The sequence below is a fragment of the Lithobates pipiens genome, unplaced genomic scaffold (assembly GCF_037356315.1).
Source record: "Lithobates pipiens isolate NorthernLeopardFrog02 unplaced genomic scaffold, aLitPip1_a1.2 Scaffold_19, whole genome shotgun sequence".
NCBI classification, from domain to species: Eukaryota; Metazoa; Chordata; class Amphibia; order Anura; family Ranidae; genus Lithobates; species Lithobates pipiens.
This window is the reverse complement of record NW_027507764.1, coordinates 91,543,589-91,558,887: the sequence shown is the minus strand read 5'-3', so window position 1 is coordinate 91,558,887 and position 15,299 is coordinate 91,543,589. Positions and strand designations below refer to the sequence as shown.

Sequence of the window (15,299 nt, the reverse complement as noted above, 5' to 3'; positions counted from 1 at the left end):
TTTTCTTTGCTACAGACTACTTGGCTACTCCTCATTTCACGGGCCATGGAGGATTGAACAAATCTTCATTGCTGTTTACAGGCCCATAGTATTTATTATTCTTCAGGATTTATATAGTGCCTACAGTTTATGTAGTGCTTTACAATGTGGGGGGGTGGGGGGGGAAGACACTTGTACAATTCAATACAGAAGGAATAGGGTTAAGGTCTGGAGACATGCTTGGCCAGTCCATCACCTTTACTCTGAGCTTCTTTAGCAAGGCAGTGGTCATCTTAGAGGTGTGCTTGGGGTCGTTATGTTGGAATACTGCCCTGAGGCCCAGTTTCCAAAGGGAGGGGATCATGCTCTGCTTCAGTATGTCACAGTACATGTTGGCATTCATGGTTCCCTCAATGATCTGTAGCTCCCCAGTGCCAGCAGCACTCATGTAGCCCCAGACCATGACACTCCCACCACCATGCTTTTTTTATAGTCCATCACCTTTTACCTTCAGCTTCTTTAGCAAGGCAGTGGTCATCTTGGAGGTGTGTTTGGGGTCGTTATCATGTTGGAATATTGCTCCTCCTGCAGCCTACAATCTAAGTGGAGGGGGAGTTGATGCAGGAGGTGGACAGGGTAGGGGCTGATCAAACATACTGGGAAAGGGAGTTCCAGAGGCTGGGAGAGGCTCTGGAAATATCCTGGAGGTGTGCATGGGAGGAGGTAACAAGGGAGCGAGAGAGGAGGAGGTCTTGGGAGGAGTGGAGAGGATGATTTGGGCAATATCTTAAGATGAGGTTGGTGATGTAGCTGGGGGCAATGTTGTGTTTAGTATTTTGAATTTATACGGTGGGGTAGGGGAAGCCAGTAAAGAGATTGGCAGAGCTGGACAGCAATCACTGATCGGTTTATAAGGTTTGAGTCTAGCAGCAGCATTCATAATAGACCGTAGGGTGATAGCCTGTGTAAAGGTAGGCCAGTGAAGAGGGCATTACAGTAGTCAAATTGATATAATTGCAATATAACAAATATATTGTCATGTATGATGGGGAGACTCTCGAGCATTTATACGGTAAACTAGAGATTGATGAGACCCTTGCAGCAGCTGTGTATAATACTCTGTAGTTGTAGAAGAGTTTCCAGCCTGTTGGAAGATGTTTGACCTGAAATCCGTTTCCTGTTCTATGGCTGTTTTGGAGAGGTTAAGCCCTGAACACATGGGCCAGTTCAGTAGAAAACCAGTCAACATTTGGCCTGTGTGTATGGCAACCTGAGTGTTCTGGGGGGAGGGGCTGGATGACACAACAGCTAAGCGAGGGTGACTGCTGTACCAAAGTTGCATTGTTAGTACACTGGATCCGACCGGAGCTGACAGGTTTTTTTTTTTTTTTTTTTTTTCGTTCAACCCAGCAGAAAAAAACTCTGTACCAGGCTTTAGTAGCTGCGCCCATCCCTCAGCAATAGAAGGAAGCTCTCTTGCCATCCATCTGCTCGTGATGAGGCACCTACTTTGCCAACCTTATTGTCACACGCTTCTTTTGTAGCTTTCTTTTGTTGGAGTTCTTGATGTTCAAAGTCCTTTATTAAGAAATATATTTGACATGAGAACTAGTTTGGTGACATCAGTAGTGTATGTCTGATCCTGAAGTAAGGCCATGTATGGCCTCAGATGAGTTTCTCATTAATGTGCTTTATGTGAACCTATTGTATGTTTCTGTATTTCTTACAATCCGGCTTATAAGGAAATGTAAAAGCCAAAACAAAAGAACCTGTTTATGAATAGATAGGGTGTAAAGGGTAACTGTGTACGGAACTTCACCCAGCTATCCACAAATGTTAGAAGATACAATGACTGTAGCTGCTGCCTTTTATAAAACACCAGCCCATGAAGTCCAGCGCAGCCTTCGCAGTTTAAAGACACACAATGATACATTAATAAGGGGCATGGTATAAGAAAAGTTGCACAACAAGACCATAAGGCCCCAGTCACACCTGCACAACAGCATAGGGCAGCCCAATCATGCCAAATGCACCAAAGTAGCTCCTGCACTGTTTTTGGGCCGTGAGCATGGTTTTGTACCTCATTTTTAGGCATGTAATTACGAGCCGTGTTTGGGGTGCTATTAAGAAATGACACCTCAAGCACAATGTGTTTCTTGGTGCATTTTTATTTTTTTTCCCCCAGAAACATGTGTGAATGGAGCCTTTTGAAATGGATTACTGAAACAAAGAAGTACATAAATGTTGGCGGTAGATTCACATCAGAAACACAAAGTTGAAAGTGATGAAATGGACCAACCGCAACAATATTCATGAGAAGTGCAATAATAAAAGAAAAATTTACACTGGTTGTAGCAGCACCAGAGAGAGCAGTAAAAAACTCGGCAGGAACAACATGTCTGCCTGTCAAACTTTAAATAATGCCATAAAATCGGATCTAATTGTAATTAATTTTTTTTGAACCGCATGAGTAAGTTGACCTGATTTATAGCCACCCGCATGCAATATTTGTGGACTTTCATGTAATAGCAATGTGTATTTTGGCGGCCATGGGTACGTGTTCTTTTATGGCAGTGGTTTAGCAGCAAGAAAGCCATATTTTACTTTTACCACAATTTGAGGAAAATCTTTGCTAGTTGCAGACCGAAATCCAAAAGACATTTTTTAATCGCATTCAATTCTGGTTTGAATTTTGTAGCAGTTATCAAATGATAATGAAAGTGTAGCAACACGGATTAAAGTGATTGTTTACACTAACCTTATAAAACAACCTATTCAGTTTTAAAATCGAAATGAAAGTCCAAAACTTTTTTTTTTTTTTTTTTATCATGTTCCCTCTGCTTTCAGCTGCATAAGAGCTGGGAGGAGGAGGAGGAGAAGTAGCAGTACAGTGAGATTCCCACTGAATAGCTGTGCAGCTGGGGGCGTGTCAAGACAAGTCTGTTTGGAGGAGAGCATAGCTAGAGAACTTATCATGCTGTGCTCACATTCCTAGGGTGGTCAGTTTCTAATAGGAAGCGGAGGGACTGGCACAAACCCCAGAGATTTCACACAAAGTAAGCAATTGAAAGAAAACAGGATACTTTCTCGTACAGGTATGTGGGAAAACAGGCACATATTAGGAATATGAAATGTTGGGGTAACAAACACAACTTTGTGGGGCTATTTATACGCCTGTGGTGTATTATCTCAGATGGGTTTGTATGCATCTGTTGAATGTGATGTGTATTGCAGTGAGGAGAAGCTGGCCCACCCGCCCTGGTCATGTGGCTCTCTCTCACCCAGTTTTGCAACTGGATCGTGGTGAAACTCCATCCACCACCTTCAGCTCTTGCCTTCCGCTCCCATTCCACACTGACGCTTGTAAACACAGAAGCCTTTCTGTCTTGCACACTATGCATAGTGTCTCTGTACACAGCTCATGTCTGCATGCCAAGCGCCAAGACCGTCTCCTACAGTTGATTCAGCTTTGGGATCGGGGCACCACCAGTGGAGAGCTTGCTTGGGAATGGCAGCAGGCGGAGTGCATCTGCACGCATAGTGAGGTGACGTTTTTTGGAGGATGGCCTGGTGTCAAGAAGGGCAACAAAGAAGCCACTTTTCTCCAGGAAAATCATCAGGGACAGATTGATATTCTGCAAAAGGTACAGGGATTGGACTGCTGAGCGCTGGGGTAAAGTCCATTTTTTTTTTTTTCTCTCTGATGAATTCCCTTTCCGATTGTTTGGAAAAAAAACCTTGCCTGGAGATGAAAATATGAGTGCTACCATCAGTCCTTTGTCATGCCACCAGTAAAGCATCCCGAGACCATTCATGTGTGGGGTTTCTTGTCAGCCAAGGGAGTGGGCTCACTCACAATTTTGCCTAAGAACACAGCCATGAATAAATAATGGCACAAAAACATCCTCAGAGAGCAACTTCTCCCAACCATCCAAGAACAGTTTGGCGATGAACAATGCCTTTTCCAGCATGATGGAGCACCTTGCCATAAGGCAAAAGTGGTGGCTAAGTGGCTTGGGGAACAAAACATTGACATTTTTGGTCCATGGCCAGGAAACTCCCCATACCTTAATGCCATTGAGAACTTGTGGTCAATCCTCAAGAGGCGGGTGAACAGAAACCCCTACAAATTGACAAACTCTAAGCATTGTTTATGCAAGAATGAGCTACCATCAGTCAAGATGTGGCCCAGTAATTGATTGACAGCGTGCCAGGGTGAATTGCAGAGGTCTTGAAAAAGAAGGGTCAACACTGCAAATATTGACTCCTTACATAAGCCTAAAAGTGTATGTAAACCTGATTCATGAAATTTGAGCTGGGCACATAGATCTGCAGTGTTCAGTTATCTCTCTTCAAAGCACTATGTCCGGTAGCGGTCTCCTGCTCTGTTCTTCTGTTATCAGCCTGAGGTCTCCATCACATGTGATAAAAGCAGCTGGAGTTTGTGTGTTGGGGAGGATGCTCAGTGCTGATTAGCACTGAGCTGGAGGATGTAACTAACAGAGCTGAAAGCCTCTACCTATGAGGAGAAGGGGTGTGTGCCTTTCATCCAATCACCTGTCTTAGCTGTATGCCCAGGCTTCACTGCAGTGTTAACCATGAAGAGAAAATCTCCAAACAAGATCTGCACTTTCTAAATGGTATATAAAGCCGACGACAGCAGATATACATGTAAAATTTATGTAGGGAGATTTGTTTAATCTCTGTGTAGAACCTGAGGCTGTTCACTTCACTGGGTATGTGTGAGAGTTTACATCCACGTTCATGTAATTGTCAATAAAAGCCTTTGACATTTATGAAATGCTTGTAATTCTACTTCGGTATACCATAGTAAGATCTGACAAAAAGATCTAAAAAGACTGAAGCAGCAGACTTTGTGAAAATTTAATATTTTTGTCGTTCTCAAAATGTTTGGCCACGGCTGTAAGTCGTTCAGGTTTCAAATGACTGCATAAGTTTTATGCATTTAGATATTGAAGCTTGCATTACAAAATAAAGCTGTCCATTGCTGCTTGGTACATTCAGAGGAAAAACAAAAAAAAAAATCCCTTAACTTTATAGTTTGTTTTAACCAGATATGTTAAACGTTTTGTTTTGTGTCGCTGTCATTTTTGCTGATGAGCAGTAGATTTAGTCTCTGAAACACATTTGTTAAGTGGTGCACAAATACATTTGGCAGAAACACAGAAAAAAACTGCAGAAACAGGCAAATAAAAAGGTTCTTCCTCTAACATCCGGAAAGCCAATCGTGTGTTTAATCTGAAACCGAGCAGAAACCTGAATGATTAACCAATACTTGTCGAATGCAAATCCAGTAGTGGTGGTGACCGCTAGAGAAAGCTATGAACAGCTAACTGGTGTGTGTGCTGCAGGCAAGGCTGAATATCCAAGGGTAGGGCCAGAGAAGAAAATACCTTTTTTGTTTGCATTTCTATGATAAGAATGCAGCATTTTCCAAGCTGGATTCCTTCATACTTTTATAGCAGAGGGAGAAAGATTGACAGTAAAAAATAAAATAATCAAAGACTTTTAGCTCAGTGGAGCTAAGCGCTCAACCAGCATTCATTTATATTTCATCTTTATGCTACTAGCCTTTGTAAATGAATAGGAAGGTATAGTATATTTACGTGTGTGTGTGTGTTTTCTTTTTTTTTTTTTTTTCCCCTTTTTGGCCTAGGCAAAAATGTCATACATCCCAGAAGTCTTCATTGTAGCGCTGCTCGATTCTGGAAAAAATGATAATCACGATTCTCACAATCCTCAGCGTAACATCTTTCACATTGTACCAAAAAATTGGCCTAACTTTGCTGTTTAGTAGTGTGTGTGTGTGTGTGTGTGTTTTATTTATTGAAGTGTTTTTTTTTGTTTTCACAAAAACTTGCGTTTTGGAGACCTCTGCCCAAATGCAGTGTGACATAAAATATTGCAACGACCACCATTTTATTCTCTAGGGTCTCTGCTAAAAAAAAATATATGTTTGGGAGGTTCTAAGGAAGTGGTTAAACTGATGACGTTCATCTCTTTAAACTAAAAGAACCAAACGTTACAATGTTTATAGTTATCATAAACATTTGCTGGAATGCTTCCCCCCCCCCCCCCCCCCCTCCATCAGGAGAAGGGGCTTTCTTGGCTAAGCACACCCTTCTGCCTGTGTGCCTGAGCTAGAGGCAAAGGGATTGCATCAAGTAAATGATACATGAATCGTCTGTCCTTGATCAAGATGGCTGCAGATAGAAATGCTAGCGGGTGTTTTTCAAAGTAATTTCTGAACAAAAAAAAGCATGGAGACATGGATGCGTTTGTTTGAATATTAAAAATGAACTAAATATTTTTGGATGGTTGGTCAGATACAGTTTAGTTCAGCTTTAAAGTGTATGCTGGGGGTTAATAAAAAAGGAAGGGTCAACACTGCAAATATTGACTCCTTACATAAGCCTAAAAGTGTATGTAAACCTGATTCATGAAATTTGAGCTGGGCACATAGATCTGCAGTGTTCAGTTATCTCTCTTCAAAGCACTATGTCCGGTAGCGGTCTCCTGCTCTGTTCTTCTGTTATCAGCCTGAGGTCTCCATCACATGTGATAAAAGCAGCTGGAGTTTGTGTGTTGGGGAGGATGCTCAGTGCTGATTAGCACTGAGCTGGAGGATGTAACTAACAGAGCTGAAAGCCTCTACCTATGAGGAGAAGGGGTGTGTGCCTTTCATCCAATCACCTGTCTTAGCTGTATGCCCAGGCTTCACTGCAGTGTTAACCATGAAGAGAAAATCTCCAAACAAGATCTGCACTTTCTAAATGGTATATAAAGCCGACGACAGCAGATATACATGTAAAATTTATGTAGGGAGATTTGTTTAATCTCTGTGTAGAACCTGAGGCTGTTCACTTCACTGGGTATGTGTGAGAGTTTACATCCACGTTCATGTAATTGTCAATAAAAGCCTTTGACATTTATGAAATGCTTGTAATTCTACTTCGGTATACCATAGTAAGATCTGACAAAAAGATCTAAAAAGACTGAAGCAGCAGACTTTGTGAAAATTTAATATTTTTGTCGTTCTCAAAATGTTTGGCCACGGCTGTAAGTCGTTCAGGTTTCAAATGACTGCATAAGTTTTATGCATTTAGATATTGAAGCTTGCATTACAAAATAAAGCTGTCCATTGCTGCTTGGTACATTCAAAAAAAAATATATGTTTGGGAGGTTCTAAGGAAGTGGTTAAACTGATGACGTTCATCTCTTTAAACTAAAAGAACCAAACGTTACAATGTTTATAGTTATCATAAACATTTGCTGGAATGCTTCCCCCCCCCCCCCCCCCTCCATCAGGAGAAGGGGCTTTCTTGGCTAAGCACACCCTTCTGCCTGTGTGCCTGAGCTAGAGGCAAAGGGATTGCATCAAGTAAATGATACATGAATCGTCTGTCCTTGATCAAGATGGCTGCAGATAGAAATGCTAGCGGGTGTTTTTCAAAGTAATTTCTGAACAAAAAAAAGCATGGAGACATGGATGCGTTTGTTTGAATATTAAAAATGAACTAAATATTTTTGGATGGTTGGTCAGATACAGTTTAGTTCAGCTTTAAAGTGTATGCTGGGGGTTAATAAAAAAGGAAGGGTCAACACTGCAAATATTGACTCCTTACATAAAAAAAAAAGGAAAACATATAGGACGTCTGCGATACATGCACATTTCCCTATGATTTATCACTTTTAAAGACCCTTTAAGTACAGAAAAATACTTTTCGATCCACCAACATACGATTTCATGGACTGAATATGCAAAAGTGCTGTCAGCTCTGCCCAGTGGTCTTTTACTGATCCTGCTGAATGAATCTCTTCCCCTCTCCTCATCCTCATAACATAAGTGTAATGGTTTTTGAAGTCCAAGATATGAACTGGGTGGGCTGATTGGATACCTTTTAGATAATAGAGAGCAAGACACTGGACACACCTAAATTTCTGAGATGAACTTATATATTTAATAGAAATAAGTGAACTTCATTGTTTGAGCTGAAATACAGGTATGGGGTTTTTTCATAAATTGCCATATTTAATATCTCGGCGGCGCACAGTAGTTCTCGGCAGCCTTCGGCTCTTCTCGGCAGCTTTCGGGTGCCTTCAGCTGAAAGCCGCCGAGAACGGGCAGAAGCCGCCGAGAATGGCCGAAGGCGGCCGGAAGCTGCCAAGAATGGCCGAAGGCGGCCGGAAGGCACTCAGAGGCTCAGAACTACGGGGGATTGGCGTATAACACGCACCCGCGATTTCCCCCTGATTTTAAGTGCCGATAAATACGGTAAGTGCACATTGCTGAAGCGCCTAAAGTGCTCCTTGAGAGAAAAATGGCCACTTGCCAACCGACGCTGATCCCAACTTAGGGATTCAATGCATCTCCAGTTAAGGAGCTCTCACACAAAGCCAAATCGTAATGACCTGCACCTTTATTAGTTGACTACTATGGGTGGTTGGAAATCCGCTCTCATACCACCATAACAACATTTTCCATAAGGTCACACATGGAAGACAAGCAGGGAGAATCTATTGTGCAGTAAAGCTATATATAACATTTATTATAAATTAAATGCACTCACAAGTCGGCAGTTAAATGGCATTGGGTTTAAATGCGTTAGTTGTGGCATCTTGCAATGATGACACACGCTCCGACTGACGTGTTTTCCCAAAAATGGCATCTTCTGGATTGGAATTCTAATGTTGTTCTTGTTTTAAAGCGGAGTTCCACACAAGTGATAACTGTTTTTTTACACAATGCAGAGGATTAATCCCCTTAAAGCAGAAGTAAACCCATACATAAAACGGTTACATTTCCAGCATGTGCTGGAAATGTAACACTCTTATTGGTTGTGATCTCAACTGCCCCTCGGAGATGTGTGAACCGGCTCCATTGAGAGTCGGTCACATTCTCCTGTAATGCGAATTTGATGTGGAAAATCCCGCATTCGATTCACATAAGTGTGAACCCAGCCTGAACACTTATGTCCCCAGTGAACATATAAGGACTTTGTTGCATCTGGAGACTTTATCCTTCATTTGTTTGCACAAAAATTGCTCAATTTGTACTAATGTGTTGCTGCAATAAGTTTGTTTCATAATATGTTTAATTTGCACTACATTATGTATAGTATTTCACAGTTCTAATTTTGGATTGATTTGTTGTTCAATTGTTATAAGATTTAAGGGACAGCACACTTTGTTTTTTCTAAAAGATTTGCTGTTGACCCAGAGTCTGGGTTATTAAGGTGTAGCAGTCCAATTTTTAATGTAGTACTTTGAGCGAAGCTCAAGTTGGTGTGTGTGTGTGTGTGTGTGTGTGTGTGTGTGTGTTGTTTTGTTTTTTATTATTATTTATTTATTTTTATTTTTTTCCTGATGACATGGGGGTTGACCCACAGCTGTGATGTTAAATATGCCAATTATTCAGCTCTAATAATGAACTTCACTTATTTCCTTAAAGCGGGAGTCCGCGTTTTTTTTTTTTTTTTTTTTTAAAGCCAGCAGCTACAAATACTGCAGCTGCTGACTTTTAAAATAGTTACACTTACCTGTCCAGCGCGCCCGCGATGTCGGCACCCGAAGCCGATCTCTCGATCGTCTGTCTGGTGCTGCCGCCGCCATCTTGGGTATGGGAATCGGGAAGTGGAGCCTTTCGGCTTCATTTCCCGGTTCCCTACTGCGCATGCGCGAGTCGCGCTGCGCAATAAGGATGGACCCGCTGCCTCTGGGATCTGTGTGTTTCCCAGCAGGCAGCGGGGGACTTTCGGAAAGGGGCGTAATCTACGCCCCTTTCCGCAGAGAGCTATCCCGGAAGTGGGTGCAGATACCTGTACTGTACAGGTATCTGCACCCCCTCCCCCCTGAAAGGTGCCAATTGTGGCGCCAGAGGGGGGGAGTGTTCCAATGAGTGGAAGGTCTACTTTAGGGTGGACCTCCGCTTTAAATACTAAAATAAAGATTTTTCTTTATATCTGTTCAATAAATTTAAACCTAAAGCTAGCGATTCATGCGCATTTTCCACACTGCATACCAAACGCAATGCCCTTGTGATCCACTGTGGGCATCATTACAAAGTTAACGACACCCAAAATGCAGGTCACAAATGCAGTGCATTTTCCTGCATTGGATTGCATAGTACAAAACGACCATGCAAACCAGTTGCGGAGCCTCTGCAGAAATGTTGAGGTAAGGCTGCAAAAAAGGTGCATGCACAGCTTTGGTGTTATGAATGGCCTCAACTCACACAGCACTGAATCGCATGTGAATTGCAATGTGGTTTCTGAATGATTCACGTGTGGGTCATAGTGTCAACGGAGGCTTAGAGTTCTGTTTTTTTTTTTTTCCTGGGGTCCTCCCTTTAAAAAAGGCCAGAAATGTTATATGTCTGGATGGGGTTAGGTAAATATGATCTGTTTTGCATATATTGTACCTCCCATGCTTGTGATCTCCAGCTGTAGAATTCAAGTCTTGGTATTCTTTTCCCATCTGCACAATGCCTTGCAGCTGCCCAGACTTAGTTGCCAAGCCCATATATATAGATGGGGATTTCTCTGACAACGGGCTGGCTCTACAGCTAAGACTGACAGTTCCCTGAACCTTGCAGCTGAGGATCATGGATGTAAGTGTGAACACCAAAATGCAGGCACAAGCTGTAATTATTGTAAGACACTATTTGGTTCCTGGGTTCTGGCAAGCCTTTTCCTTTACTGCGGTTTTTGACCATTTGCATTTTGGGAAGTTTTTTTAATGGTATTTCTTTTTCTCTTGTTCCTTCCTTAGAATTTTCGGCACGCTGTCATGATGTTCTCCGTTCTTCTAAAGAGGTGATAAGCATCATTGAAAATGGCTGACAAGAGCGGGAGGCCCACGCCTGGGCCGGTGTACATTGAGGTAGAATACGATTATGAATATGAATACAAGAGCAAGAGAGTTGTTATAAAGCAGGGCGAGCGGTACATTTTAATGAAAAAGTCCAACGAAGACTGGTGGCAGGTGAGACTGGATGAAAATGCGAGACCCTTGTACGTACCAGCTCAGTATGTGAAGGAAGTGGGCAGGAAGGCGTTAATGCCGCCCATCAAACCGGGCATCCTGCCTAACAGTCCTCTGAAAGTCACACAAGGATTACAGCGATCGATGGAGAATATCAACAAATCCCCAGAACTCACCAGTTTTGGGAAAACTCCTTCAATTCGAGATGCTAACCAGAACTTTGGGCCTGGCAGTAGCCCAGGCCAGACGAGAGGACTGACTTTAGACCTTGTACATAACAATGGCAAGTTATGTACTGACTTGCATTCGCCAAAGGCCACCAGCAGGAGTCCTTCTGCCTTGCACTTTCCTGGTCCAGAAATGATGGAAATCGAAAAGACCAGCTTCACAAATGATCACTCGGATTCGGCTGGGGAAAACTCGGAAAAACTTCTTGCAGATTCAGAATCTGGAGATGAGCTGAGTAGCAGCTCCACAGAACAACTTCAGGTAAGATTGCATCCTGAATATTTTTTTGCTAGAAGCTGAAGAGCTATTGCTGATATAATTTTGAAAACTAGCTACCTGGCTTTCATGCTGTTCCAGTGGCCTCACGTGTGACCCTGAAACAATATATCCATGCTGGTCATAGTCAGACAGATGCCGTTTTTGGAAAGATTTCAGCAGTGGCATCCTCCATATTTCCCTAGGAAAAAGGATATATTATAATGAGGCCAATGAGCTGGGTTTTCAGTTATGACCAACCCTTTAAAGGCTTTTGTTGCTTTGTGTGGAACAAATGAATTTCATTGTAGAGCTTTGTGAATGCATGTAGTAATACTGTGGTCCTTCACCTCCTAGTCGTGGAGATTGATGCGTGAGCTGGAGTTCATGCACATGGGAACATCGCCCATATGAATGTATGGTGGCATACATGTCAATGGTGATATATCACAATCAAAGGGGTGGAGCCCAGGATGATATTGAAGTGGCTTTATAGTGTCAGTACATCAATTAATTTGTGAAGTGTTGCCTAGCACTACAAGCATGTGATGTTTTTGCTCTACTAGAATGGCTCTTTTATGCTATAGAAGGGGAGTGCTGGACTGAGGACTTACCTGAAGTACAGGAGGCCCTTGGTAGTGAAAGCTTGGGTTGAAAGGACAGATGTTTTCATACCTCTGTCATCAAACTTGTAGCTGTCAGTGGCTTGCAATGCCTCATGGGACTTTTAGTTCTGCAACAGTTGGAGGGCCACAGGTTGAGCATCCATGATCTAGAGCTACTTAAATGTGTCTACATTTTGCGTTGTCTTCCTGCCAAAAAAAATTGCAGCTTATTCTTCATTTAAATAAAAGCCATGTCATATTTGCCTGCTCTTTGCAATGGTATGGCATTGTACAGCAGCCCCTTACCTGATTTCCTCTTTATTTTGGCTGGCTATTCCGGTGCAGTTCAATATGTATGCATGGAGTATAGAAACTCGTATCCATGAATTACTGTGCAACGCACTACAATACGCCAGCAAGCCAAAATATGTGCATCACCAAAAATGTGCACATTAGTGTGAACGGGCCCCATAAATCCGTGCAAGCAGCCTTTGGTACATTTTATTTCCACCAAGAACATAGATCAGAGTGGGCTAGTTTTCTCTGATTGGGCTTTAGTTACTAAAGCTGGAGAATGCAAAATCAGTCTCACCTCTGCATAATAACCAATCCGCTTCCAGGTTTTATTGCCAAAGCTTAAACAAGCCGAGGTTAGAAGCTAATTGGTTTCTCTGCAGGAGTGAGCCTGATTTTGTGTATTCCAGCTTTAGTAAATAAAACCCTATGCAACAAATTTCTCAAAGTGTGTGTGTGTGTGTGTGTGTGTGTGTGTGTGTGTGTTTGAATATTAACCACTTGACCACTGGGCACTTAAACACCCTTAATAACCAGACCAATTTTCAGCTTTCGGTGCTCTCGCATTTTGAATGACAATTACTCAGTCATGCAACACTGGACCTATATGAAATTTTTGTCCTTTTTTTCACACAAATAGAGCTTTCTTTTGGTGGTATTTAATCACCGCTGGGTTTTTTTTTTTTTGTGCTATAAAAGAAAAAATACCGAAAATTCTGTAAAAAAACGAATTTTTCTTTGTTTCTGTTAGAAAATTTAGCAGATTAGAAATTTTTTCTTCATAAATTTTGGCCAAAATTTATACTACTACATATCTTTGGTAAAAATAAGTACAAATTGGTGGATATTATTTGGTCTTTGTGAAAGTTATAGAGTCCACAAGCTATGGTGCCAATATCTGAAAATTGATCACACCTGAAGGACTGACGGCCTATTTCAATTCTTGAGACCCTAACATGCCAGAAAAGTACAAATACCCCCCAAATGACCCCTTTTTGGAAAGAAGACATTCCAATGTATTTAGTAAGAGGCATGATGAGTTTTTTGAAGTTGTCATTTTTTCCCACAATTCTTTGCAAAATCAAGATTCTTTTTACTTTTTTTTTTTTTTTCACAAAATTGTCATATTATCAGGTTATTTCTCACACACAGCATATGCATACCACAAATTACACCCCAAAACACATTCTGCTATTACTCCCGAGTATGGTGATACCACATGTGTGAGACTTTTACACAGCGTGGCCACATACAGAGGCCCAACATGCAGGGAGCGCCATCAGGCGTTCTGGAGCACCCAGGACAATTCTGACATTTCTCTCCTACATGTAAAAATCATCATTTATTTGCTAGAAAATTACATAGAACTCCAAAACATTATATATGTTTTTTTAGCAAACACCCTGGAGAATACAATGGTGGTCTTTGCAACTTTTTATCTCGCACGGTATTTGCGCAGTAATTTTTCGAATGCTTTTTTTTGGAAAAAAAACTGTTTTGTGCTTAAAAAAAAAAAACACACAGTAAAGTTAGCCCAATTTTTGCATAATGTGAAAGATGAAGTTACGCTGAGTAAATAGATACCTAATATGTCACTCTTCAAAATTGCACACGCTCGTGGAATGGCGGCAAACGTCGCTACTTAAAAATCCCCATAGGCGACGATTTAAATTTTTTTTACTGGTTATATGTTTTGAGTTACAGAGGAGGTCTAGGGCTAGAATTATTTCTCTCGCTCTAACGTTCGCAGCGATACCTCACATGTGTGGTTTGAACACCGTTTTCATATGTGGGCGGGACTTACGCATGCGTTCGCTTCTGCATGCGAGCACATGGGGACAGGGGCGCTTTAAAAAAAACATTTTTTTTTATTGTTCATTTTACTTTATTTATTTTAGTTTGACATTTTTTTCCCCAAAAATAATTTTTTTGATCACTTTTATTCCTATTACAAGGAATGTAAACATCCCTTGTAATAGGAATATGGCATGACAGGTCCTCTTTACAGTGAGATGTGGGGTCAATAAGACCCACATCTCACCTCTAAGCTGGGAAGCCTGAAAAAAAAAAAGATTCTGGCTTTGATCGTATTAGCGATTCGGTAGAAGCACCGGAGGGCGGAGGGCGGCGGGAGATGTCTATGGCTGGGTATTGCAGGGTATCACCGACTATGGCTGGGTATCTCAGAGCATGGTGTTGCAGAGTACTGCGTTGCAGAGCATTGCAGGGTATTGGCGGGTGTTGCAGAGCATTGCAGAGTGTTGCAGGGTATTGGCGGGTGTTGCAGAGCATTGCAGAGTGTTGCAGGGTATCGGCGGGGGTTGCAGAGCATTGCAGAGTGTTGCAGGGTATCGGCGGGGGTTGCAGAGCATTGCAGAGTGTTGCAGGGTATTGGCGGGTGTTGCAGAGCGTTGCAGGGTATTGCAGAGCGTTGCGGAGTGTTGCAGGGCATTGCGGAGTGTTGCAGGGCATTGCGGAGTGTTGCAGGGCATTGCGGAGTGTTGCAGGGCATTGCGGAGTGTTGCAGGGCATTGCGGAGTGTTGCAGGGCATTGCGGAGTGTTGCAGGGCATTGCGGAGTGTTGCAGGGCATTGCGGAGTGTTGCAGGGCATTGCGGAGTGTTGCAGGGCATTGCGGAGTGTTGCAGGGCATTGCGGAGTGTTGCAGGGCATTGCGGAGTGTTGCAGGGCATTGCGGAGTGTTGCAGGGCATTGCGGAGTGTTGCAGGGCATTGCGGAGTGTTGCAGGGCATTGCGGAGTGTTGCAGGGCATTGCGGAGTGTTGCAGGGCATTGCGGAGTGTTGCAGGGCATTGCGGAGTGTTGCAGGGCATTGCGGAGTGTTGCAGGGCATTGCGGAGTGTTGCAGGGCATTGCGGAGTGTTGCAGGGCATTGCGGAGTGTTGCAGGGCATTGCGGAGTGTTGCAGGGCAATG

The 15,299-nt window shown here is 42.6% G+C and overlaps 1 protein-coding gene across 10 annotated transcripts in view; it reads left to right on the top strand.

Moving 5' to 3' along the window:
• Positions 1–15,299, top strand: part of ARHGAP12 (Rho GTPase activating protein 12) — a 175,089-nt gene that overhangs the window by 30,465 nt on the left and 129,325 nt on the right. For all 10 annotated transcript variants that reach the window (XM_077491076.1, XM_077491075.1, XM_077491073.1 and 7 more), the window contains exon 2: positions 10,771–11,472. In XM_077491076.1, the coding sequence (XP_077347202.1) occupies positions 10,834–11,472 (639 nt within the window). In that variant the 5' untranslated portion in view covers positions 10,771–10,833. The remainder of the gene's footprint in view (positions 1–10,770; positions 11,473–15,299) is intronic.